Source organism: Labrus bergylta, chromosome 14 (assembly GCF_963930695.1).
Source record: "Labrus bergylta chromosome 14, fLabBer1.1, whole genome shotgun sequence".
Taxonomy (NCBI): domain Eukaryota; kingdom Metazoa; phylum Chordata; class Actinopteri; order Labriformes; family Labridae; genus Labrus; species Labrus bergylta.
The window spans coordinates 15,432,344-15,456,504 of record NC_089208.1 but is presented as its reverse complement, the minus strand read 5'-3'; the positions used below and the strand labels follow the sequence as shown (position 1 = coordinate 15,456,504).

Sequence of the window (24,161 nt, the reverse complement as noted above, 5' to 3'; positions counted from 1 at the left end):
TAAGGCTGGGTAAATGAAAGGCACTGGAAAGCTCAGTGGAGCAGTGATGCAAATTGCTTTTATTCTCATAGCCTTTCACTTCCAGTCTCTGATTTCAGCACCAGCAATGACCTCCCTTTGCTACCTTCCTCAACCCTCTCTCTTTTTATCCCTCTTCTCATGTGCCCTATCATTCTTTTTTTACCCCTTTCTTTCGTGTGATTTTTCTTCTTTTTCATCTCCCTATTCTTTCACACAAGTTTCCTTCCATTTCATTCCCCCTATGGCTTCCCTCTCTCTCTTATATGTTCCCTCTCCATGTTTGCAGCTCAATCTCAGGGGAGGTTCTGTTGCATCTATTTGCATGTGATAAGAGCAAAAAAAAAAGAAAAAAGGAAGAGTTAACACATGCTGAGTGTGAATAGCTTAGATCATTACGGCTAAACAGACAGAGCCCAGGGAGCCGTCTAGAGAACATGACAGGTGTTGGATCAATCTCTAGGGTGCTGGATGGAGCTGCAGACTTCAATTTATCCTTCAAAAAGCTTGCAGGCATAATGCATGGGTATAGCCATTTTCAAAAAGGGGTCAATTTTGCATTGATGTCAAGAAAATCATTGTTAACAAATGGATGGAGTGGATATTTGACAAATTCTGAAAAATTACGTGATTATGATTTGGGTTTGATATGATTAATATTTTCTAACTCTTTTTAGGGGAAACATGAAACCCATAAAAGAGGTATATTTTGCTATGAATTATTTCTATAGTGCACTGACCTTGAAGTGTGGGACTGAATGCAAAAGCAGTCTGCCTCGGAGTCCCACTCTCCCCCTACCCTACACGTCCATCTTTCTTCTTCCTCTCATCCTCCTTTTTGAAATTCCGATAGAGCTGAGAGGAAATGTGATCCCTCCACCACTTAGCCATCTGTCCATACCACACTCCGTCATCCCCCTACTTCAGTTCCTCCAAAAAGTCCTCTAACAACAAGTGGCTTTCAATTTCCTGTCTCACCCGGTCCTTATGCCATCAGCGACAGGGTACGAGGAACCTGACATAGGGCACAGCCTTTCCAAAGACGCCTAATAATAAACATACCGATCCCCACAGAGCAGAGTGACATATATAACAGTCTCTGGAGATCTGTGTATGCAGTCTTTACAATTCAGCTCTATCTGGAACAGCTTGTGCACTGCATGGCGTAAATCTGCAACAGGAGAGCATGCAGGCACTGCTGCAGGGGTTTCATGTGGCCCATTTGCTCCAGAATAAATAATGGCAATATATATATTTAAACAACAACAGGAAAACTGACAGCTTCAACACAATTCTTAAAATATAGCGACATAGACAGAACATACCAGTCACAAAAATACTATGATGGACATGTTTGAAGGTATTTGAAATCAGCCTGTTACAAATTATGTCCAACAGAGACGCCCAGTTTAAAAACAAATTGGTAATAAAATTTAACATAGCGCTTATTTACCTTTTATTCCTTTTAATTCAAATTTAAACCACATTTGTACATCACTCAAATAAATGACAGTCAAGTTCTAACTGCTTTAAGATAATGAATCACTAGATTGACTGATTTATTAAAATCACTGTTTCTAACATGTCATTCAAAACAGAGTAGAATAATAATGGCAATTGTTACTGGGCAGATTATTTCTCTATTTAAGACAGATACTATAAATTAATGCTAAAAATATCACCTGTTGTATTCCTATACCACCAGCTACACCCAACAACAGTAGTAGTATAGTAGAAGAAGAACTTATTTTGAAGCTGGACTGAGACAAAGAGAAAGCTTTTTACATAATATGGACAGACAGATAAGTTTGTAAATTAGCAAGACAACCCTCTAAGTGACTTTGCTGCTTGATGCTTTTATGAAAAGAGCTAATCTATAATCCTACAAGTGGCTATGTAGTAGATCCCTGGCTGGATCTCTGAATAACAGTGAAAAATGCAGTTACTGAGTGGAGTGAATGTGTGCTTGTTTGTGTGTTGTGAAGGTCTTGATATTGAATTCTCGTAAGGACATTACTCTGACCAAAGCTTTTAGGCTCAGTACACGGTTTTGTATTTTTCTTCCCTGAAGACATTCTCCTAAGTTTATGCCATGTCGGAAACTAGATGACTGACGCTTGTTTGTTTACATGTACTTTGTCTAACCTTCATTTCCATCATACTGCTCCCTTCTCTCTCTCTCTCTCTCTCTCTCTCTCTCGCTGTCTCTCATCCCTCTCTCTCCGTCTATATATCCCCTTTTCTTCAATGCTCATCATTTACTCCTGCCTGGACATAGCTTTCAAAAGAGCTCACCGCTGAGGGTGAATCAAATTTAGAGCAACCTTTTTTTTCCTTTTTCTCAGAGCTCTCCCAAAGCAGGGGTTCAGAGCTCTGCCAGTTGGCAGCCACACAGCTCAACTGACTACATGCAATTTATTAGAGTCGATTGGAGCATCTGCAGGCCTTTTTGTGTCCCTGGAGAGGAGTAGAGTGGAGTGGCAATTCAAAGAGGGGGGGATGCAGTGTGTCTGTGTGTGTGTGTGTGTGTGTGTGTGTGTGTGTGTGTGTGTGTGTGTGTGTGTGTGTGTGTGTGTGTGTGTGTGTGTGTGTGTGTGTGTGTCAGTCAGAGGGGTTTATGGGAAAGAAAAGACATGGAAGAGCAAGGCCCAGATTATTAGGGTGCTTTTGAATCCCTCTGGAAGACAGAGAGGATTTTGATGAAGGTTTCACAGCTGTCATTTACACTTGATAGAAGGTAAGCTGACCTAAAAGGTTGAGAAAAAGAAAAGGTTGTTTGTGCCACTTCACTTTCTTCACTTAAGAGATAATGCATGCGTGTGTGTGTGTGGGTGTCATAACTGCACACGTTGTATAGGTGCATGTTTCAGTATGTTTTCTTCTAAAAAAAACCATGCCAAATATCTGCCTTTCTGCTGCTGCCGGGGCTTTTGACAGCTGTCCTTTCACTCCCACATTCTCAATAAACACAAACACACTGATCCACAAGAAGAGTCCCACGTCTCATGCATTATGGAAGTCCGGGGAAAGGAGCCTATTGCTATTCAAAGAGGGTACCAAGAAGCCCACAGCACATCCACACATTGTCAACAATAAGATAATGCAATATATAGACTTGTGTGGATCGATGGCACGTATGGAGCCTGTGTAAGTACACAAACGAAACTGGTTATCAACCTGTGCCTGTAACCACAAATTAAGTTTACACTTGTGTATCTGAGTGAATGTCCTTTCCTTTGTGTGGTGTGCCGGGTTGTGTGTGTTTGGATTTGATGGCCTGCATACAGTATCTCCTTGAGCAAGGACACCCACAAAGAAGCAATATCTCCTCACAGTGGGACTGACCTACAAGAGACGCAGGGGTGCTTTAAGAGGGTGTCAGCTTTAGAGTTTGTGTGGGTAGGAGAGAAAGAATACGTGTGCAACCTGGCAAACCTATCAAACAGTGGACTCTGGTGTTATCACTACACCAGCAGTGGACCAGTTAGCTAAGGGGAATGTTGGAATTACTGTTGGTTTCTAAAATCATTACATAAACTCTGCTGAAGACTTTAAGACATTACGGTCTTCTTATACATCCACTGTATTGAGGCAGTTCTAAACCATATCAGCCATTGGGACCATTTTTAGTAAACTAAACAAAGATTGGGTTAACAAAGGTTGAAGCCGAGTGCCATCTGATACACAAAGCAAATAAAGCTGAAACTTGGAGCTGGGCAATTTTATATAATTGGTTAAAATACATTTTATAAAATTGCCTTGCCTTATTTTTAAGTGTTCCAAATTCACCTCCACCCTATTGCAACTATGGCAAAGGTTGCGCTGTGAGCTCATAGGAATTTATAACCAGTGGGGACAAAGTAAGTTCATTTTAATGTCTTTAGCACTTTTGTCTGAATGGCACTAACATTGTCAGATTTTTGTCCAGCTTCAGAGAATAAGTTTAGGAATTAAAAATAATTTTGGTTTCATACAAGCAACAGCCAAAAATACATAGACGTCGGGCGCCGGATAACTTAGTATGTAGTATGCCACACTGTATGTAGTCCACGTCACAGCAGCCGTGAATTTGAATGCTGCATGTCATTCCCCACTCTCTCCTCCCAGCATCCCCCATCTCACTTCAGCTGTCCTATCAAAAAGAGGCAAAAATGGCCCAAAAAATACATTGACGTGTGCATGAAGATGCCTTAATACCCGTCGTACTCTGGAATGAAAAGTGCATCTGACAAAAAACAGCACAAACATGGTAGTCAACACTAATCCTCACAATGTTATTTGTTTTCCAGGGGAGATGTTCTCCTCATGTCACCCTAACCGACCTGTTTAACTGGAAAGAGAGATCAAGATTGTACACTTGTTTTTAATTTTCCATTTCGATTGTCGACAGAACAAAAAAGATCTACAAATCCTGTTACATTCAAAGTGTTTCCACCTTGGTTAAAATAAATCTATCAAAACTTAAAAATAATGTCTTTATTTTCTAAACTGTTAAGTTTGTTAATGATTTAAAAATGGGCTGACAGGCTATATAAACAGCTGGAAACTACTAATTAAATGTTTTACACCAAAGAAAAACAGTTGTGTTTTGGGTTTTCTACCACAACTTGCCAGCCAAGTAAAACTTCATTTTGCAGTACCATAGTCATCTAGAACAAATGTAGGAAATCGTAAGTGCATCAGTGTACCGACAACAAGCAGATATACAGACACTTATTTAAGAACTCATATTTCTTGCATGCAATCTCCGTGAGTGGGAGATGCACACGTGGGTGAAATTTTTAGCAACTGGAAGGAAAGCATTTAAAAACACTTACATGCCTGTTTAACCTCCTCATCCAGGGCTTCCTTTCTCTTCCTCTCTTATCCTTGAATACACTCCCACAGCTGACAATATAAGGCTGAATAATTAAAAGCTGGAAATTGTTCCAGGCATCATCTTAAGCGTCAGTGCTGACGTAAAACCTCCCTTTAATAGCGCAACAGGCGCACTTGTAGTCGGCTTCATTATCCCAAATGTACCACTTCCTAGAATCCTAGAGAGAGAGAACTACAAAGGAAGCATTAACCTAAGACCACAAACAACAAGGCTGTGAATGCTATGATTTGTTTTTTTTGTGTGGTTTCTGCACATCACAACACTGCACTCAAATTGTACACCAGTACATCATTTATATAAGATAACAGTTGGTGAAAGCTGAAAAAAGAAAAGTGATGGAAAAAGTATCTCCAAACATAGGCCAGTGGCATCATTATCCCTACAAAGGCTATCCCATTATCAGCTCTCAGTGTCATGTTCGGCTGCTGTGAAAACCAATCCACACCCGCAAATCCCTCCTGTTTGGCCATTAACAACTTCCTGTGTTTTGACAAGCTGTGAGAAAACAGAATATACTGCAGAGTGCAGACTTTTTCCTCTATTGACAACTAGCAGTATGAGTTTCCACGCACTGTGAAATCGTAGTGTGAGGCCAGACACGAGCCAAACCACAGTGACCCACAAGACCAATTATAAGGCTTTGATGACAGGCCAGAACAGCAGAACCTTGTGGGTAAATCTTTTCAGCTTGTAAGAAACACACAGATCAATACATATTTCAAAAACACATTTATCTTGCAGAAATCAGATACAAGCCCTTTCCAATTCACTGTGTTCTCTGTTTTTTTTAAAGTAGAGCTTTATGAAATTTCTCTTCAGCTTTACAGGCGGGGTTGTTAATTTTCTCCAGATACACTTTTTAAGACTTTGGTTGAAATTGTCTTTAGGTCCTGCCAGAAATTAATAAATCACTTTGCTACAATGTAAAGTAGTCAGTGTACAGCTTGTATAACAGTGTAAATTTACTGTCCCCTCAAAATAACTCAACACAAAGCCATTAATGTCTAAACCGCTGGCAACAAAAGTGAGTACACCCCTAAGTGAAAATGTCCAAATAGTGCCCAAATAGCCATTTTCCCTCCCCGGTGTCATGTGACTCGTTAGTGTAACAAGGTCTCAGGTGTGAATGCAGCAGGTGTGTTAAATTTGGTGTTATCACTCTCACATTCTCTTATACTGGTCACTGGAAGTTCAACATGGCACCTCATGGCAAAGAACTCTCTGAGGATCTGAAAAAAAGAATTGTTGCTCTACATAAAGATGGCCTAGGCTATAAGAACATTGCCAACACCCTGAAAACTGAGCTGCAGCACGGTGGCCAAGACCATACAGCGGTTTAACAAGACAGGTTCCACTCCGAACAGGCCTCGCTATGGTCGACCAAAGAAGTTGAGTGCACGTGCTCAGCGTCATATCCAGAGGTTGTCTTTGGAAAATAGACGTAGGAGTGCTGCCAGCATTGCTGCAGAGGTTGAAGGAGTGGGGGGGGGGGGGTCAGCCTGTCAGTGCTCAGACCATACACCGCACAATGCATCAAATTGGTCGGCATGGCTGTCGTACCAGAAGGAAGCCTCTTCTAAAGATGATGCAAAAGAAAACAACATAGGATATGGATTACTGGAACCATGTCCTGTGGTCTGATGAGACCAAGATAAACTTAATTGGTTCAGATGGTGTCAAGTGTGTGTGGCGGCAACCAGGTGAGGAATACAAAGACAAGTGTGTCTTGCCTACAGTCAAGCATGGTGGTGGGAGTGTCACGGTCTGGGGCTGCATGAGTGCTGCCGGCACTGGGGAGCTACAGTTAATTGAGGGCACCATGAATGCCAACATGTACTGTGACATACTGAAGCAGAGCATGATCCCCTCCCTTCGGAAACTGGGCCACAGAGCAGTATTCCAACATGATAACGACCACAAAAACACCTCCAAGACGACCACTGCCTTGCTAAAGAAGCTGAGGGTAAAGGTGATGGACTGGCCAAGCATGTCTCCAGACCTAAACCCTATTGAGCATCTGTGGGGCATCTTAAAACGGAAGGTGGAGGGGCGCAAGGTCTCTAACATCCATCAGCTCCCGTGATGTCGTCATGGAGGAGTGGAAGAGGATTCCAGTGGCAACCTGTGACGCTCTGGTGAACTCCATGCCCACGAGGGTTAAGGCAGTGCTGGAAAATAATGGTGGCCACACAAAATATTGACACTTTAGGCACAATTTGGACATTTTCACTTAGGGGTGTACTCACTTTTGTTGCCAGCGGTTCAGACAATAATGGCTTTGTGTTGAGTTATTTTGAGGGGACAGTAAATTTACACTGTTATACAAGCTGTACACTGACTACTTTACATTGTATCAAAGTGTCATTTCTTCAGTGTTGTCCCATGAAAAGATATAATAAAATATTTGCAGAAATGTGAGGGGGGCGTGGCTTTTGAGGGAGCACAGTGAGGAGGGGTGGGTGTAGACAGCGCACTGAGGGAATGCTACTTTCAAAATAATGCTACTTTTTGAAAGATACCAACCCTTTAAAACCTTTTGCTTTGTGTAGATGGGGGATCTACACAAACAAAATGAACTCATCTGATTACCTTACCTCTATAAGTGACAATACTTAGGCCTTAGGGTTGCACTGTTGAGAACCTTCCAAATCTTGGAAGCAGGCCAGAGATTACTAATATTCCCCTTGCACAGGTAAAAGTGGTCAAATCAGTATGAAATCACTGCTTGATAGAGAAAGTACAAATGTATGTGAAGGAGCCAAGTTACATTCATACATGTTAAAGTAAATAAATAAGCAGTGTAAAAAAAAAAAAAAAAATGTATTAAAAGTCAGCTAAAGGTAATTTGATTTAATTCATGTCGATTTTCTGTAAAGTTAAAAGCAGTATGGTATTTCTGTTAGAGCAGTGAGGTAGGTTACCGTCACTTTAAGAGAGAGAGCGCTCTTTAGTGCTGTGGGAGGTTTAGACTGGTTTCAGGCAGTTGAGGATCAATTAAGGACCGAGCCACATGGTTTCTTTACCGTGGTATAGTTCATTGATTAGGAGAACTTGACTTTGAATCATCCAGTAAGATTGTTTAACAAAACTGTGGCTTAAAGGAATTTGTTTTATCAGTTTTACTTCGGAGTCCTGTGGAAGTTTGTTCCGCTTCAAGTGAACATAGACGAGTAAATCCAAGGCCATTTGATCTTCAACCCACCACAGTATGTCAATAATGTATGTTAGTTAATCCAATACATCGAAACACAAATCACAGTTAGTCAAATGCAAGCAAGCATAATTCTCCCACCTAGATATGCCACATAGAAATCATATACAAAAGTAAAATGGTGCAACCTCAAATCTTGTCTCAATCACATTATTTAGACACTTTGCATCGTATCAAAAGTAATCCAGGTGATTGTTGCCAAGTGGAATTGCAAATAGCCAACGATAGCGCCTGTCTGCAGTAGCTACTCATAGCCTTTTCCTCTCTCCTCCTCCATAGCTACCCACATACTCATAGAACTTGAGTTAAATCAAGTAACTATTATAGCTTTTTGAGTGGAGGAAAAGAACACAGTTAAAAACAAAAAGCTCTAAAGCTTAATTCTATTGTATAGTTTGTGAGGGGGTTAAAGAAATCTGTTTGCGAGACACAAGGCTCTCAGTGCCAACCTATTAATGAATCCTCCCCCAATACGAGACAGTGAGGGTCATTTAAGTATACGGATAATAACGTGTTGTTGTGACAACAATTTTTTTGATGTGAAAAAGAGCTGTATCCATCTCATTATCTGTGCTTTGCGAATTCATATTGGGATTTGGGCTCATCTCTAACAGTCATACACCTAATGCACACACGTTTTGACCTTTGTTAGGTCACTGCGGATGGATGACTTGAAATGAAGCAATCCCACTCTACTCTTCACTCGACACTTAATGGAATATCATGCTGAGTGTGTCAGTCTGGACATGCTACCTTGATTAACAATCTAAAGATAGGTCCTACACAATGATGAGTGTTCTCCCCACTGCGAAACACAGGAATGCTTACTTGAGGCAGAAGTGGACCACAATGTGTTTTGGAGTTTATGCAAAAATGATTAAAGCTCATGTTGTGTCTGTATGATGTCCTCATCCATACTTTTCCTTTCTTCTACTCTGACCCTGACTTAACTCTTCTTACAACATGTACTTTCTATGAAACTGTTTCACCCTTTCTTGCCAACAATTCATTCATGAGCTGAACAAGTCTAATGCCAATATCAAGGAAGTATGTCAAAGGGACATTTTGAAGTCATCCTCTGAAGTGAGACATTGAGAATGCAGGGTGATATATATATATATATATATATATATATATATCTGAAACTGCAACAATTATATAACAGATCTGATATCTGATCTGATATAGATGTGAGATATGTGTAGATACAACACCCATACTTCCTACCCTACCACATGGCCCCTTCTGGCCCCCCCACAACTCAACAGTGTTGCACTGAACATGCAACTTCATGTATATCTTTGCTTGCACCCTATATGCAATCTCATTGTCTCTTACATACAATAAAGGTTACAAAAAAATAGTATTTTGCCCTTTTTCCATTTTGTTAAGTCATCTCTGTCATGCATGAATAATCTTTGATTTTTAGATTTAAAACTGAATTTACATATATACTTAACACTTGTGTCAAAGCCCCTCCATCCATTTGTTGGTTTACACTGATGTTCAACACGCACAAGTTCATGAGAAATTCAGCAAATGTGATTAGAAGGGTTTTCATCACCAAGACTAAACCAAACTGTAAGCAATGGCACACATACAAATAGAGCAGTGGGGCCAGTGAACTGAGAGACGCTTTCAGAAATGGTAGGCCGGCCGATTAACCCACTTCGATTTGTAACTCTGTGTAATCCCCCCTGCAGCAGGGTCCAAGCCTTGTGTCATTAACACACAGGCAAAGAGAACATGAAGCGAGGGAGAACTGGAGAGTGAGAGAGAATCAGAGGGATACTCATCCCTGCACCAAAGGAATAACATCAGCTTGATGTGGGACAGGTGCAGAAATTATTGCCCTGCAATGAGCGACCAGCCCGATGGCAATATGTTGTCCATTCCCCACTGACAAGACAACAAGATGTTGCTGCTTAACAGACCTACAGCTGCAGGGACTGGCCTGATGTCTGATGGCTGAACATCCAGCCCATCATTCATTGTCACAAGCAGCAGTGAATCAGATGCTTAACTAGTGAGCTTGTTTAACCTGAGGGAATTGATTACACGCCTTCCTTCCCCTGACATTTAGAGCTACGGTACTAATTGTACATTAAGCACTGTCTGTAACATTAATAACGATCTAAGCAGCAGGCCTACATATTCATGACGCTAGTGCTTTGTGATGTATGTGTGTGCTTGTGTGTGTCTCTGTGTATTGTGATGGATCTACGTCATTTCTTTTATTAATGTTTCAGATTATGATGAAGATTTCCAAGTGTTGCTGCAGGGTTCAGTGAGGCTTAACTGTGTCAGCTTTCAGCGTAAGAGAGAGCTTGGCTTGCAATAGAGAGCTAAAAGAAGGCTTTTTTCACCACATCACAGAGGATATTTTAGTTATATAAAGGGTTCCCCTTGTGTCTATGTTTCTTTTAACATGAAAGCAGCTAAACCAAGGTTGCAACTTTGTAGGCAAGTTGCAGCCGGTGCATTGTTCTCCAGGGTGGGCACCATTTCTCACATATGGACTGCAATGTATATGTTAGCTTGGTGTGTTTGATGCTAACACATACTTGAACATTCTTTCTGGCAAACAGAACTAGCATAGCAATAATTTTAACTTAGGAAACGATCTATTTTACTTAACATACTCAACGAACAACACCCTATACATTTGTTCTTACAGGCATATGTTTCCTAAACTCTTGGAAACAATCTTAAAAAAAAACTGCTTGTCTGCTTCTCTGATCCATCTTTATAAACAGTCAATGCTCTCATCCAGTGACACTGCATGATTTGCTCTTTATGTCTCAGTTCATGGGACATGTCTATCTGCTGCCTCCCTAGAGCGATGGTGTTTAATACGTTTTTAAATCTACACTTTTAATGCAGATTATACATTTTAATAAATAATTGACCATTTATTTTGTAAATGTATGTATAACCTATATTGAAAACTAATTTTTTAAAATCACAATCAGTGAAGGTCTGTCATTCTCCTTATGGAAAGTTGTAGGGTGGTGACCGAGAGCACCTCTATCGACCACTGCTGTAGGCCTTACTTTAACATTTTGGTTTCGCCTGTTATCTTGTTAGCATTTGCTAAAGAGCGCTTAACACACATTGCAGCTGAGACTGTTGGGATTGCCATTACTTTTGGTGTATTAGATACAAAAGGTTAATTTAGGAGTCACTAAGGAAATATTTTGACTTGTAAAAGCTAGAGGGTCATCCGTATAGACTTAAAAATGGATAGATATAGAATTGGAGTAAAAAGAGTTGGAGAAAGCAAATAATGAGCAACAAAATTATTATTAAGACAGCAGTTTGTAAAGAATCCAACTTTTGCTCAAATGAGGAGGAAAAGTAAATATAGAGCTCATTCATTTATGAAAAAGTGAAAAAAGTTTGGACAACCGCAGAAACTTTAGTCTACCCACGATATTTAAAGAGATATCTGCATGGAGATCAGACATAATAATGCCTAATTCACCATTTACCCAGACATCTTTGTACACACAGCTTATGAGATTTTGACTGCACCAAAACCTGTGGTAATCTTGTCATGATGACAGCTGCTCCGTCTACATCCCTTCCCTTTTCTGCCTCTGTTCATCCCACTATTCCACCCTCTCTGAATGTTTTCCTCTTTCAGATGCAAAAATGTCTCTCTCCCACACCAGCTATTCTTCAACTTTTTTGGTCGCATACCTCATTCAGTTATCCGCACAACCAAATATAACAAGCATCAGTAAGGAGAGTAACAGATTCTGTTTATATGGGGTTAGCGCACAGTTACCCTCTGCTAGACTGTCTTTGTTTTCACAGACATTACTGTTCCAGCCTTTATCACCCCCCCTCCCCCCTCATATAATACCTGAGTCATTATGTTAATCATACCTGGCTCTTCTTTTATTGCCTGTCAAACTTTTGGGATTTTTTCCCCCATATCTGATTGATTTTGTTTCAAAGCGATTTCTTTTTGGATAACATGATCCCCTCTAACCTGTCTTTGGCACTTTGACCCAATTGTTTAGTCTATTTAAATCACTCCTTTAAAGAGCAACTTTTACAAGGTGGCAGATATGTTTTTTTTTTTGTTTTTTTTAAAAAGCAATTTAAACAATTCCAGGTACAGAAGTTAACAGGAGGAAATACTACATTTGTTAAGGAACTATTTTCAGTTGTGGATTAAAACATACTGTATGCCACAGGTGGAAAAGATGTCCTCAAAAGGGGCACATTTTAACAAGCAGTAAACCAGAAAGGAAGATCTCTCCTAACCTGATATGAACTATGGAGTATAACCAACATGTCATTTTTAATCCAGTAGAGCTGCAGTGTTGCTTTGATAATAACACTCTACAAAATGAGTCTGACTCACAGGCTGAAACATCATTCAGCTTTTCTTTTTTGTGTGTGCATCAGTTATTATTTTTTCCCAAAACTGACAGTGTGAAGTACAAACAACAAAATGTCAAGTCTTCCGGCTGTGCCCACGTTGACGACAGTGGATCTTTTTTACCTCAGCTTAATAGTATTCCGGAGAAGGAGACAGATGCTCACATTGTTCTATTGTGTAATGCACTATTCTCTTCATTGGAGATGGGTACGAGTCCTCGGGTACTGCAGTACTTGAGTACAGTACTTGATGTTATTACCCGAGTAACGTTTCATTGCTTGCGCACACATTGTTATGAGCTACGATAGTTCACCTTATCACTGCGCTTTCTAGGTTTGCCTAACTGAATATACTAGAGCGGAGAAGATTAGCCCTATGTCCAGACACGCCAATAACGAAATAACGGTTGTATCAAGAAGAAGAAAGCTTCTGCGAGCCGATGGTGTTTGTCGAGCCGGAGTACAAGCCACCATCACGGCTAACAACAGCAATGACAGTGGAAAACATGTAGCAGAATTGTGCAAAACAGCAAAGTGTCTGATACCACAGACTTGTGGACAGCTCTCTTCAAGGAGTCATACGTTGTGTTACCATCACTTGTCATTTCATTCAGCCGTGGGATTTGACTGCCGTCCTACAGACACAGCAGGTAATGCGAGTACTTGAGCATTTAGAGTGCTGTAAATGCCCTCTTCATACTGTACAGTGTGAGGTCGGCTTTCTAATTCAACCAGCATGATCACTATCAAGGCGTGCACCTTCATCCAGCACATTTAGTTTACTGGTTGTTAATGTGAAAACATGTCTTATCACTGGTGCCATAAAATCCTCTTTTCCGAATACAGAAATCTCACTTAATGTATGTCCATCTCCTGCCTTCAAGTGACAAATGAATGTAATCTGAATGCATTATGAAAACTCTACAGGGAGGCTTATGTATTTAAACCTCACAGCATGAATAATGTAGGTTGGTGCATGGGTTGTTTCAGCACTCCACTCACACAATTCATCCACTCCTCCAACATCCCTTGTGACTTATTCCTGCATAGGATTACTGTCCTTTTTTTTGATTCTTATGTAATTTCTACACACAGATTCTTTGTATGTTTCATGGTTTTGTCTTATTTTTAAAGAATGGTCAATAAGTGTAGCAGGTTGTTGCCAGGCTTTTTGAGTGTGAACTATGTGGTTTTGTGAAGAGGTTTTGAGGTGAAAAAGAAAAGTATATAGGTGAACATTTTTCTCGCAGTGCCTCAAATCCCAAGTACATAAATAAAGAACAAGACAGTGAATGACTGAGTGTGATCAGGGACCTGATATTTTTTGTCGTCGAGTGATAAAATGATAATAATAATTATCGCAATATAATTTTTCTCAAAATAATTGTAACAAATGTTTGATAAAGGTTTGATAGATTTAAAGCTCATTACACCCCCCAAACACTGGGAAAGGGGAAGAGAAGAAGAAAAAGACGCCGAACAGCCAATCTTGTCGCAGGGATATGGGTAAGCGATAGTGACACAGAAAGCATTGGCGAAAACATCATCGACAAGAAAGTCTAGTCCACTTCAGGAGTTTGGAGATATTTTGGTTATTTACAGTCTAACCAAAACCAGATCTAACCTTTTGCAACAGCAACTGACAGATCAATAAACATATTTGCTTTAACATAGGACATTATGTCATTCAGTATGAAAGTTCATGGCTCTAAAAACAGACTGAGATAAATGCCACCAAACTCTGCACTTTCCCTGAATAGAAATTCAACTCTTTGCTTTATAGGTTTATAGCTCCCCTTTACTGTTTTGGTTCAGAGTCAATGCTTCCAAATATCTCTCAAAGGACTTCCTGCATAGAACAGGACTAAAATAGAATGACTAAACCTCATGGGTTTTACATTAACATTCATTGGGTGGTCAGAAACAGCACGCAGCATGAATGCAAATGTTGCTAATGGATGAGTCATTAGGCAACAGGTTTTCATTTGTACACATATTGCAATCCATTTTACCAGGTGTTTATTTATAAAAGATTGTAATACTATTGTTCTGTTATTCCCAATTGGCTAAAAAACACATGGTGACAGTAATCAGTATTCATGTCTTTGTTGCATGGATGATTAATTCTATTTCATCACGGCATTCAGATTACTAAAATTACTTGTATCCTGCTCCGCCTCCGAGATCGTGACAATGTTCTGGTGCAGCTCTTAACTGAATGCTTCCTGATGTGATGTTTAACATTCTAATGGCAGCTAACGGGAAGGATATGGATAACAAGGCATTTAATCCAATTGTGATTTTTGAAATGCCTCTCGTGTTCCTAACATCTCAGTTGTCTATTGTTGTCTTCTTTTCTAGCCTCACGTGCCATATGAAGTTAGCATTATGCAGCAAGGCCCCTTCTATAGTACACTGCAACATGAGTTGAGTGGTATCTGTAATGTATTTCAAACCATATTCAAACCAAATTTCCAATGATGTTGTCTTGGTAACAAAGATTGAGGTTCAGTCCAGGCTGTCTCTTAAGTCTGACCGATCAATCTTCCTTCCCGAGCAGTGAAAATGAATCAGTAACATTCCAGCCTCGCTTTCTTCATACATTATATACACTCCAGCACTCTTGATACCAAAACATTCCAGAACAGATAGGTTGAGTTTGGGCCCCAGTGAATGAAGGATTAGGATTCATGAATGTGAAAGACAAGATATTACATCCTTTTTTAAAGATTTACTCTCGGGCTTTCCATATCTCCATCTCTGAGATTTTACGGCGGATAGAGTTAGAAACTGGGGAAAAAAGAGCAGGGAATGACAAGTGGGAAAGGAGCCAAAGGTCCCACACACGGGCGGCCCGCTCTCGAGGACTACCGCCTACTCACATCGGGTGTGCGCACCAACCGTTAGGCCACCGGCACCCCAGAGATATTACATCCTCACCAGAGGCTATCTAAGTATATGTCCATGTCTGGCCTATATGGAAGCCTATTATAGACTGCAGATGAGAAGGAGACACTGCAAGAATCTTTCAAAGGAACTTCAGGAAGTTAAACTTTTCATAGCGTAGTTTGAAGTGCTGCACCTACCCAATAAAGACAAATCAAGACTAGTGTGGCACAAATAGCTCAATTTTGTTCGCAGAATCCAAACTAAAAAAAACCCTGCTCTTGCTTTATTACACGTATTCATTGAGCTGTACTCGTCAACTAAATGTAATACTTTATTACCCGCAATTTCGGAGCATTTGCTCATTAGCTTGTTATGAGTTTGAAAGATAGCACAGGATGGTTTTTAATAGTTTGACAGTGCCTCCATGAATTCACACATTTTAATTGCGCCTTGCACTTCACTTGTTATTTATTTCCCAGCACAATCTGATTGTGTTGCAGTTTGCAAATCTTCACACATTGCCTCTACACTCGCATTACTCACCATGCAACAGTAATGAAGCAGGTTTGGAGATCATTTGAGAGCTTGGCAAGCCTCTGGTGATCCAACCTTGTGTGACATTTTTCTGAGAAATCCTGCTGGGTAAAATGTGTTTGGAACGACAAAAGAATCAGGAGTTTGACTATCTCACTTTAGGAATATAAAATGATGTCCCATTCATTAACTTTAAAGAATAATTACACTTTATCATTTATCTTTCGATAAGTATCATTAACATTACAATGGGCTGATTAGGTTGATGTTTCCTAACCATTATATACTTGGAGTTAACTGTCAAATTCATGCCATGAAAATCTATTAAAATCAGATTGACTAATTATTTTGGCTGCTCATCAATTCATGATTCTGCACACATCAGCTATACGATGTGGAAGACCGCCGTGGAATAGATTAAGACACATGCGCAGATTCAGACTTAATATCATTTTAAAGCTCTCACGTCCGGATGAGATATAACTCAATACCACATAAGTGCTGCCGCGATCTTTCTTTCCTTTAATATCGTATGCCAAATGTAATCTCTTGCCATTCTGCCATCATCCATTAGAATGCATCACATTTGTTTAAAATATGGTATAGATTTCAGTGGGATATCTTTGCATTTATAGCAGACATCCCGTTTCAGATATCTTCTTCGAGGGAGAGGAAATAACTGGGTTCTACAAATTTGTGGGGGGGTGCCTCCCTCTCCAGCAATCAATAAGCTCCTCTTGACCTTTATGAGCATCAATAATGGTATTTCTGCCTTTTGGAGGAGGATAAAAACTTGAGTTCATCCTCAGACAGGAGTATTTCTTCCCTTGTGAAAACTGTTGGATTAGGATTCAAGTGCTTAGAAGCTCAACTAAAAGCAAATATTCAGACTTAAATGGCACTGGAGAAGGTACAAAAATTGAGAATTGCTTTGAATTCATACTTTATACTTGAAGACAGATCTTTCATTCTCCCTTCCACAAGTACATACATTAAGCCTTGCAAAGACACCTGGCCTTGAGAGGAATGTCTAACATGCCATTGGTATTCAGTGCGTGTCTCTCTGTATATGTCCACCTCTGAGTCATACAGAATGAACCCTGAGCAGCACTAGGTACATGACCTTCCCTCCAACACCAAGCCCTGCTTCTGGCTCTCCACATGCTAACTTGTTAATGTCACATCTCTCGCCCCTATCCGTCTCTGTCTTTCTCTCTCTGTCACAGCCACAGAGGTGAAAAAGTTGACCCCTAGGTGTTACACAACCATATCTTATACCTTTTCACCCCAGAAGGCTCAGGACTTCGGCTCTGACACCCAAAGAACAAGTGACCTTTCATGGGTATGTAATGAACACCAGACTACAGCCTCCTCATCCCATGTCTGGCTCCGGGCCTAAGTGACATGTAATGTAGTTTCATGCATGGTATATGACTCAGTAAAGACAGCGTCTGGTGCTTTTATCCTCAGAGAACTTCAGCAGCAGTCAGTTGCTTCATTTTCTTGTAACTCTGATTAAGAAAAGAAAATGTTTTGTGGGAGTAAATCACTGTAAACTGCTTGGGTCCAGGTAGTGCATTTGGACATCAGAGCCGCTTACGTGACAAAATACAGAAGAGGACTCCATGTCCTCTGGGCCACTCACACTTTAAGGCTTGAATGCTTAGTCTGGTGACTCATCTGGAGTGTGCTAGAGGCCTGTGTTGTTTCTAAATGGGTTTCTACTTTGTGACATTGGTAACAAAGTGCTAAAACAGATGGTTTAAGACAACCCTCTTTGCAGTTCTTTATTTTAATGGCCCCTCTGGAAAAATCAAATAATACATCCTGTTATCATGGGTCCATGTCTCGGCTTTTAATGTGCAGCCCTCAACAGAGAGCAGCAGTTGGTGGATAGAAGAATATATTGCTAATACACACCAAAGCATGGATGTCCCGCTCTGCCTTAATAGCTAATGGGACACTGTTGGATACATCTCTCTCAGTGACATGTCTCCATTATCCTCAACCCTGTTTCTTATCTCTTCTCTAAAAGAAAGTACCCAGGGTGGTTCTCTCTCTCCCTGCACCAAAATAAGTGGCAGACACGGAGCCAGATGGGGGAGAGGAAATGGAAGAAAGGAAAGTCCTTCTACACCAGCTGCTATCCTGAAAAGTGGTTACATTTATAGGAAGAGGAGCGGATCAAAGATTCTGAAAAAAGCATTACAAACACATGTGGCCTCTCCTTTTTATGAGAATCCAATGGTGGTAATGACTCCCCTTTCACATCAGAGGCTGTTTAGTGGGCCAAACCTGACAAAGGAGTGGAGTGATCAAAGAAGCGGTGCATCACTGGTTTTGTACGTTTGGAGAGTGGGATATTCTTTTTTGTTTGGCATTGTGTGCGTAGGTGTGTGCATGCAAATAAGCCCTGATGATCTTTTTATAACCAGGCTGTAGTCATACATGGATGTTTTGGAAAGTTCTAACCCACTGATCACCCATCCACCACTCTTTTTTTGTCACCACAAGCAGATATCCTACAACACCTGACATCGATTCTGCAACAACACAATGACCTAGAGGAAAGCGTTCAAAACAGTTTTCCATTGGGGTTCCTACAGTGCCATAACTTGAAACCAAGGGCCACTGCCCAAGCTGCCATTTTTGATGACTTTGGAGTGAGGCAGGCTGCAAAATATTATACACTTGTAACACCATTGCTGAACTTTTTTATGTTCAATCGTTTTTTATTTTTATTCTCTTTTCGCCCTATTCTATGCTATCCAAAAAGTAAAAATACCCAGATGTCATCATTTATCGGTCGTTCCTGTGAAAATCTGATTCAAATCTGTACTAAACTTGCAAGCACAAAAGCAAGAAAAACAATGCATGGCATCCATCAAGCTCTTGCATCTGTTACTCTCGGGAAACATGCCTTTAATTAAGCATTCTAGGCCACTCTGGAAGCCCTTGTAGACTTGCTCTGTGAATGTGTATGGCTGTGTGTGTGTGTGTGTGTGTGTGTGTGTGTGTGTGTGTGTGTGTGTGTGTGTGTGTGTGTGTGTGTGTGTGTGTGTATGTACATGTATGAGAGTATGGTTATGCAGGTCTTCTGTGTGTAGAACATGCAAAAAAGAACATCGTCTATGTTCTAATCTCTGTCCTATACATCAATATAGTCTCCAGGAGCACAAAGATAACAACATGAGAAACAGCCTTTGGAGGCTGCTGCCAAAAATATCCTCGATATCACAACATGACTTAGAACACAGCTAGTAACAAGGAAGTTGCGAGTGCAACATCAGGACGGGAGTGTACAAAGAAGATGCAAATTAAAAACCAGTTTACTGCCACAGTAGAGGTCAACCACAGAGAGAAATTAAAAAAAAAAGATGACAATGGACCTATCAGAATCTCGTGCATATTACCATAAATATCAATTTTTGCTCACCTTGTCGACTGCATTATAAGTGTCAAGAGTGACCTTCTATGATGATAAAATACAGCCTTCAGTTTCAATGGACACAGTCTTGCAGTTTTAATATCTCATCACTAGGAGGTGCACTTGGATGAAGCAAAACTTAATCTGTACTTCTCACATCCACAGCTCTCAACTTCTTCTACTGACACAATTTATAATAAAGCGACTGCAAACAACGTTAAACATTTTTTTTGCGATATTAGTGTTAGTGTGATATATTTCCAGAGTAGTGAGTTGAGTTAATACTACTTCACCTGTAAGTGAGAGCTGTGATTGGACTGAACTTTAAGTCCCTATAGCCTATCATGTATTTTGTGAGTTGAAAGATGCTTGCTTGTGTGCCACTTAACAAACTATACAGCCATAAACATCCATAAATGTCAATCTATATCAAAAACCCCTAAGGAGGCTCAAATCACCCCCCCCCCCTCTCTCTCTCTCGAACCCCCTAAGTCGATGCCAGTGATCGGGGGAAACACACATGCACACGGACCTACATTTCGAGGGGGTTCCCCGGTGGTGAGAAGGGGTATTTCCCCTGTTAGCGTTATAAATAGCACAGAAGGATAAGTAGAATAAAAAGTAATAATGGCCTACTTACCATATTGACTTCTGATACCATGTCTATGCTTGCTATGTCAATATTCATTCCCACTCCAACCGGAGGACCTGGGACAGACCAAAACAACGATTAAGAAGAGCAATACGGCACATCACGTGCATAAATGATTCATTGACATGCGAGAAACGGTTCATAATGTTTGCGTGATGGGAACACAGATTTGAGAATTTAGCAGTTGTCAGCCGGGTAATAGTTTACAGTGTTCATTTCGGGTGGGATTAGACTCGCTGAGCTGTGGTGAAAGTGCTGGTAATTCCCCTAAAAGTTGTTGACATTAAATCATGACGCCCTTGATTATGTCCAAACATGTTTCCCTTGAAGTGAACACTTGAATAGGAAGATGCTGGAAAATCAAATAGGCTGTCAACTGTATGTCAAATTCCAATAGACGTGTCCTGGGAGTAGACAGACACTTTTTTTTCTGAAGACTATACATTTTTCATTTAAATAAAGGATGTCGTGGACATCAACATCCAAATACATCAGATAGCCTCTTAACTCATGAGTTCTCGCATTTTTGTCGGCAACCTGGAATGTTTTAGCACATTTTTTCCCTTGACTGTTTCATATCAGCCACATAGACTGTGGCACTTTACTTTCCGAACCAAACCTCGTTCAGTTTTCGGTGGTTTTTATAAGCGATATAAACACTGTAGCCACTATACGGCTGTCAAGGCTCAAATTCGAACAGAGTTGGTGGTAACACGAGTTCATTTACCTCCGAAATCTGGTCTCAGTCGTATATCATAACCTTTTAACACTCTATCCACCGTATCTTTAACCACGGACATATTGCTTGGGTCATTGACTTTGGTACTATGGAAGAAAAAAGAGAGAAAAAGTTGCACAGGAGATTGAAAAACGAGACATTCTTGAAGCAGAAAGTGCACCAAGTATTTTCCACGGCGTCTGTTACACACTTAGTAAAAAATGAGTGGAGCATCCTCCGACCCTTTCACTTACCTTTGGGCGCGCACCACAGTCACTACGAGAGGAAACAACCACACGCAAAAACACATTATTTTGAAAACTGCCATACTTATTTTACGTGTTTGTTTTTTTTCTTTTAGTGAAGAGAGACGAGGTGCAACTTATTCTCGCCAGTGCAGTAATTCCAATGCCGGGCGCATGCGTACTAGCAACCACAACATCAAGAAGCGGCGCTGCTGCTACCGCTGCCCTTGGTAGAAGAGGTAGTACCCAGACACGGAGGAATTTAAAGGAGAACTAAGACTGCAAGTTCCTCTGGGGCATGCTGGGGTATCCCTCTTTTAAATAACTCACCGTGGCTGTTTTAAAAGCGGTAATTGGAAAGATGGTGGGGTTGAATCCACGGGGGCGAGTTTGGACATGTGGGTGGGGTTGTCTCTTTTCATTCGCTCCTTACACGCCCGTATCCCAATTTATAGAGGGGTTCCCTAGCATTTAACTTAACCCTGCTGTTTCTTCAGAACTTCTGGGGAGCTTCCTGCTGATGTTTTGACTGGACAGCTATATGTACCAGTTAAAGTGCACGTGACATCATCACTAACTTAACTCTAGCTTAATGGATATAAGGAAAACAAGTAACCCAATACAAACTTTACATATACATTTGAATTATTTTCTTTTGAATTATTTTTTGGTCATATTTCTGAATCTTTATGGTGTGCATCGCAAAAAGAATTACAGTGATCTGAGAAATGAGACCGTGATTGCAAAGGTGTGAACTTGCAATTAGGGCAGATATAGGCCTATTCTTGAAAGCTGTGGAGTGGATGAGTTCTGTCAGGCTGAGGGAGCCAACTGTATTCATAGTTTGCAACCTTCTTTAATTATTGTTCTTCATAATTTTCAAAAGGGAATGAGTATGATATAATACAAGTGGAAAAAATAAATCACTACATTCGTTTTTTCTTCCCTGTTCGAAGTGCAAAATCAGTCACTCCCTCCCTCCGCTGTCCATGGTGCTGAATGTGCTTCCCTCATCGCCTATTCTCCACACAAAACGGGGGTTCCGTGCTATAAATGCATCCCTGCTTTAACACTTGCTCTTGCATCGATCTCCTCGCATTCGGGCCTCTGACGACAACTAGAAGTGCGACTTAATACTTTGAGAGGCGCTGTGCCAGTGCAAGAGCCTCAGGGTTGAAAGCGGGATGCATGGAGCAGAGCGGTATGCACTGAAGCCTACAGTCAGAGGCATCTCTTGCAAACATGCACGCTTGTGGCTCCACGCACTGGTGAGCAGGATGTGCGCCACTCAGCGTGTAAACTCGGACACGAAACGTCATGGATATGGTGGGATCAGAGGCGGATGCTAGAGCAGTGAGCCCTGTGTAGGAGTCCTGCAGCGGATCCCCTGCCCTGCCACAGAGAGAGGAGGGGGGCAGAAGTGATCCGAGCAGGAGGATGCTAAATGCACTGCGATGTAAAAGCACACATCGGAAACAATTACTTTCTTACGAGTGATTCCTGCATTATAATGTAGAATCGATTTGTTTTTTTAACCAAAGAAAACTATACAATTCTGTTCTCTTTTGACCTGAAGGGGGCGTTGTAAAATGTGAAGACTTGCACAGTCGAATTTAATGCATTTTAAGTCAGGTGTTTTTTTATTTTTATTCCCAGCCCATATATTGATACATCTATAGGAGGTTGATATAAAGTTTTTGGGTAAAAAAATAAATAATTTTTCAGCTGTATTGTCGTATTTTGATTGACTTTGTACCTACCCATGGCAAAAAAATTAATAGAAATGAATGTTAAACATAAGAATGCAAGGGAAGTTTACTCCATACAAGACTGTCCCTGGCACAGAGTATATTGTAATGAATTTCCAGACTGTTCTACTTGACATAAATAATAAAAACATTTAAAAGAGGCAGCTGCAAAAATGATTCAGCTTGGTCAAGCCTTAGATACTCAATGTCAGACCTGTTATTTGGAGACATTGGGCCTATGAACCTCATCTATACTAGTAATTGGAATATTTTATTTTGACTGAATTACTTCTGAGCACATGTATTTCATTGACAGTGTTTATGTTGTCTCCCCTATGCAAATATGATATTTATTTTGCCACCTAGGAACTACTGTAGATATATTCTGTCATTTGTGTTGATATTGTTTCTGGTAACTAGAAAAGAACAAACATGATTAAAAACAAGCATTCATTTACATTATTTAGTCAACTTTTTGACAATTTATTTTAACTCAACTAACCTACTTAACCAAATAGTAAGTGTGCTCAATACACCACCATGAAGCTGCTACCTGGTGACCCACTGACTAGAACATGTAGAACTTCAGAGTGTTACCAAGAAATTGCATGTGTGCCGAAGGATCAGCCCCATGGACAGCACGCACGGCAATCTCCACTACATTTCCTAATAGGCCTGCCACCATGTTTTGTATCAGTTATGTAATCGACCCCCCCCCCCCCCACACACACACACACACACACATGCACACACATGCACACACAAAACAAAAAACAAAACATGTTTCCATCAGAACCAGACCCAATTGTGTTATTTTCTCCATGCATGCAAAGATTTTAGTGACTGTCATGAAAAGCAATTTCCTGATCTCTTTTAGCATGCCTTTCATAGCTCATTAATATTTATCGGAGGGCAAACAGATGGTGGATCCACAAAATGCCTCACCAATCACAATATTGTGAGTATAAATCAAGAAGAAACTTGTATTGTAACCCTTCAAAGTCAGTGGGTGGATGCTCACATCCCTCAGAAACTGGCACTGATGCAAGCAAACAAATATGTTGACCTGCCACGCGTTTTTTAATGCCTGATTTAGTAAATTGTCTAACTTTCCCAAAAGGGCTTTAGCTCTCCTCTTTTCTCTCTCTCTCTCTCTCTCTCTCTCTCTGTCTCTCTCTCTCTCTCTCTCTCTCTTGCCATGTCTTTCTGCAGCTTTGCCCTTACATAAATATAATGAATGCTTTTTCAGGCCTCTCAGTAAGGTAGCACACATTTCTGCCAGTGCAATGTTAAGGTTGTTCTGTGCTGAAGAATAAAAAAAAAAAAAAACGATGTCCCTAGTGTCTGAAAAAAAGAGACATTAGTGTTGTTTCATGTGAGTAAACAGGGGTTTGTTTGCAGGAATTTTGGCAAGATGATGGAAATTGTGAGTGTGTGTGAGAGAGAGA

At 40.5% G+C, this 24,161-nt stretch overlaps 1 protein-coding gene across 1 annotated transcript in view; it reads right to left on the bottom strand.

Annotated features, from left to right (window-relative positions):
* The window catches only part of LOC109987301 (gamma-aminobutyric acid receptor subunit beta-2), a 60,911-nt gene extending 39,579 nt beyond the window's left edge, over positions 1 to 21,332 (bottom strand). The window contains exons 1-3 of the mRNA XM_020638330.3: positions 20,975 to 21,332; positions 20,730 to 20,827; positions 19,991 to 20,058 (exon numbers count right to left, since the gene is read on the bottom strand). Of these exons, the coding sequence (XP_020493986.2) occupies positions 19,991 to 20,058; positions 20,730 to 20,827; positions 20,975 to 21,048 (240 nt within the window). The 5' untranslated portion in view covers positions 21,049 to 21,332. The remainder of the gene's footprint in view (positions 1 to 19,990; positions 20,059 to 20,729; positions 20,828 to 20,974) is intronic.
* Between the last annotated feature and the right edge of the window lie 2,829 nt (positions 21,333 to 24,161).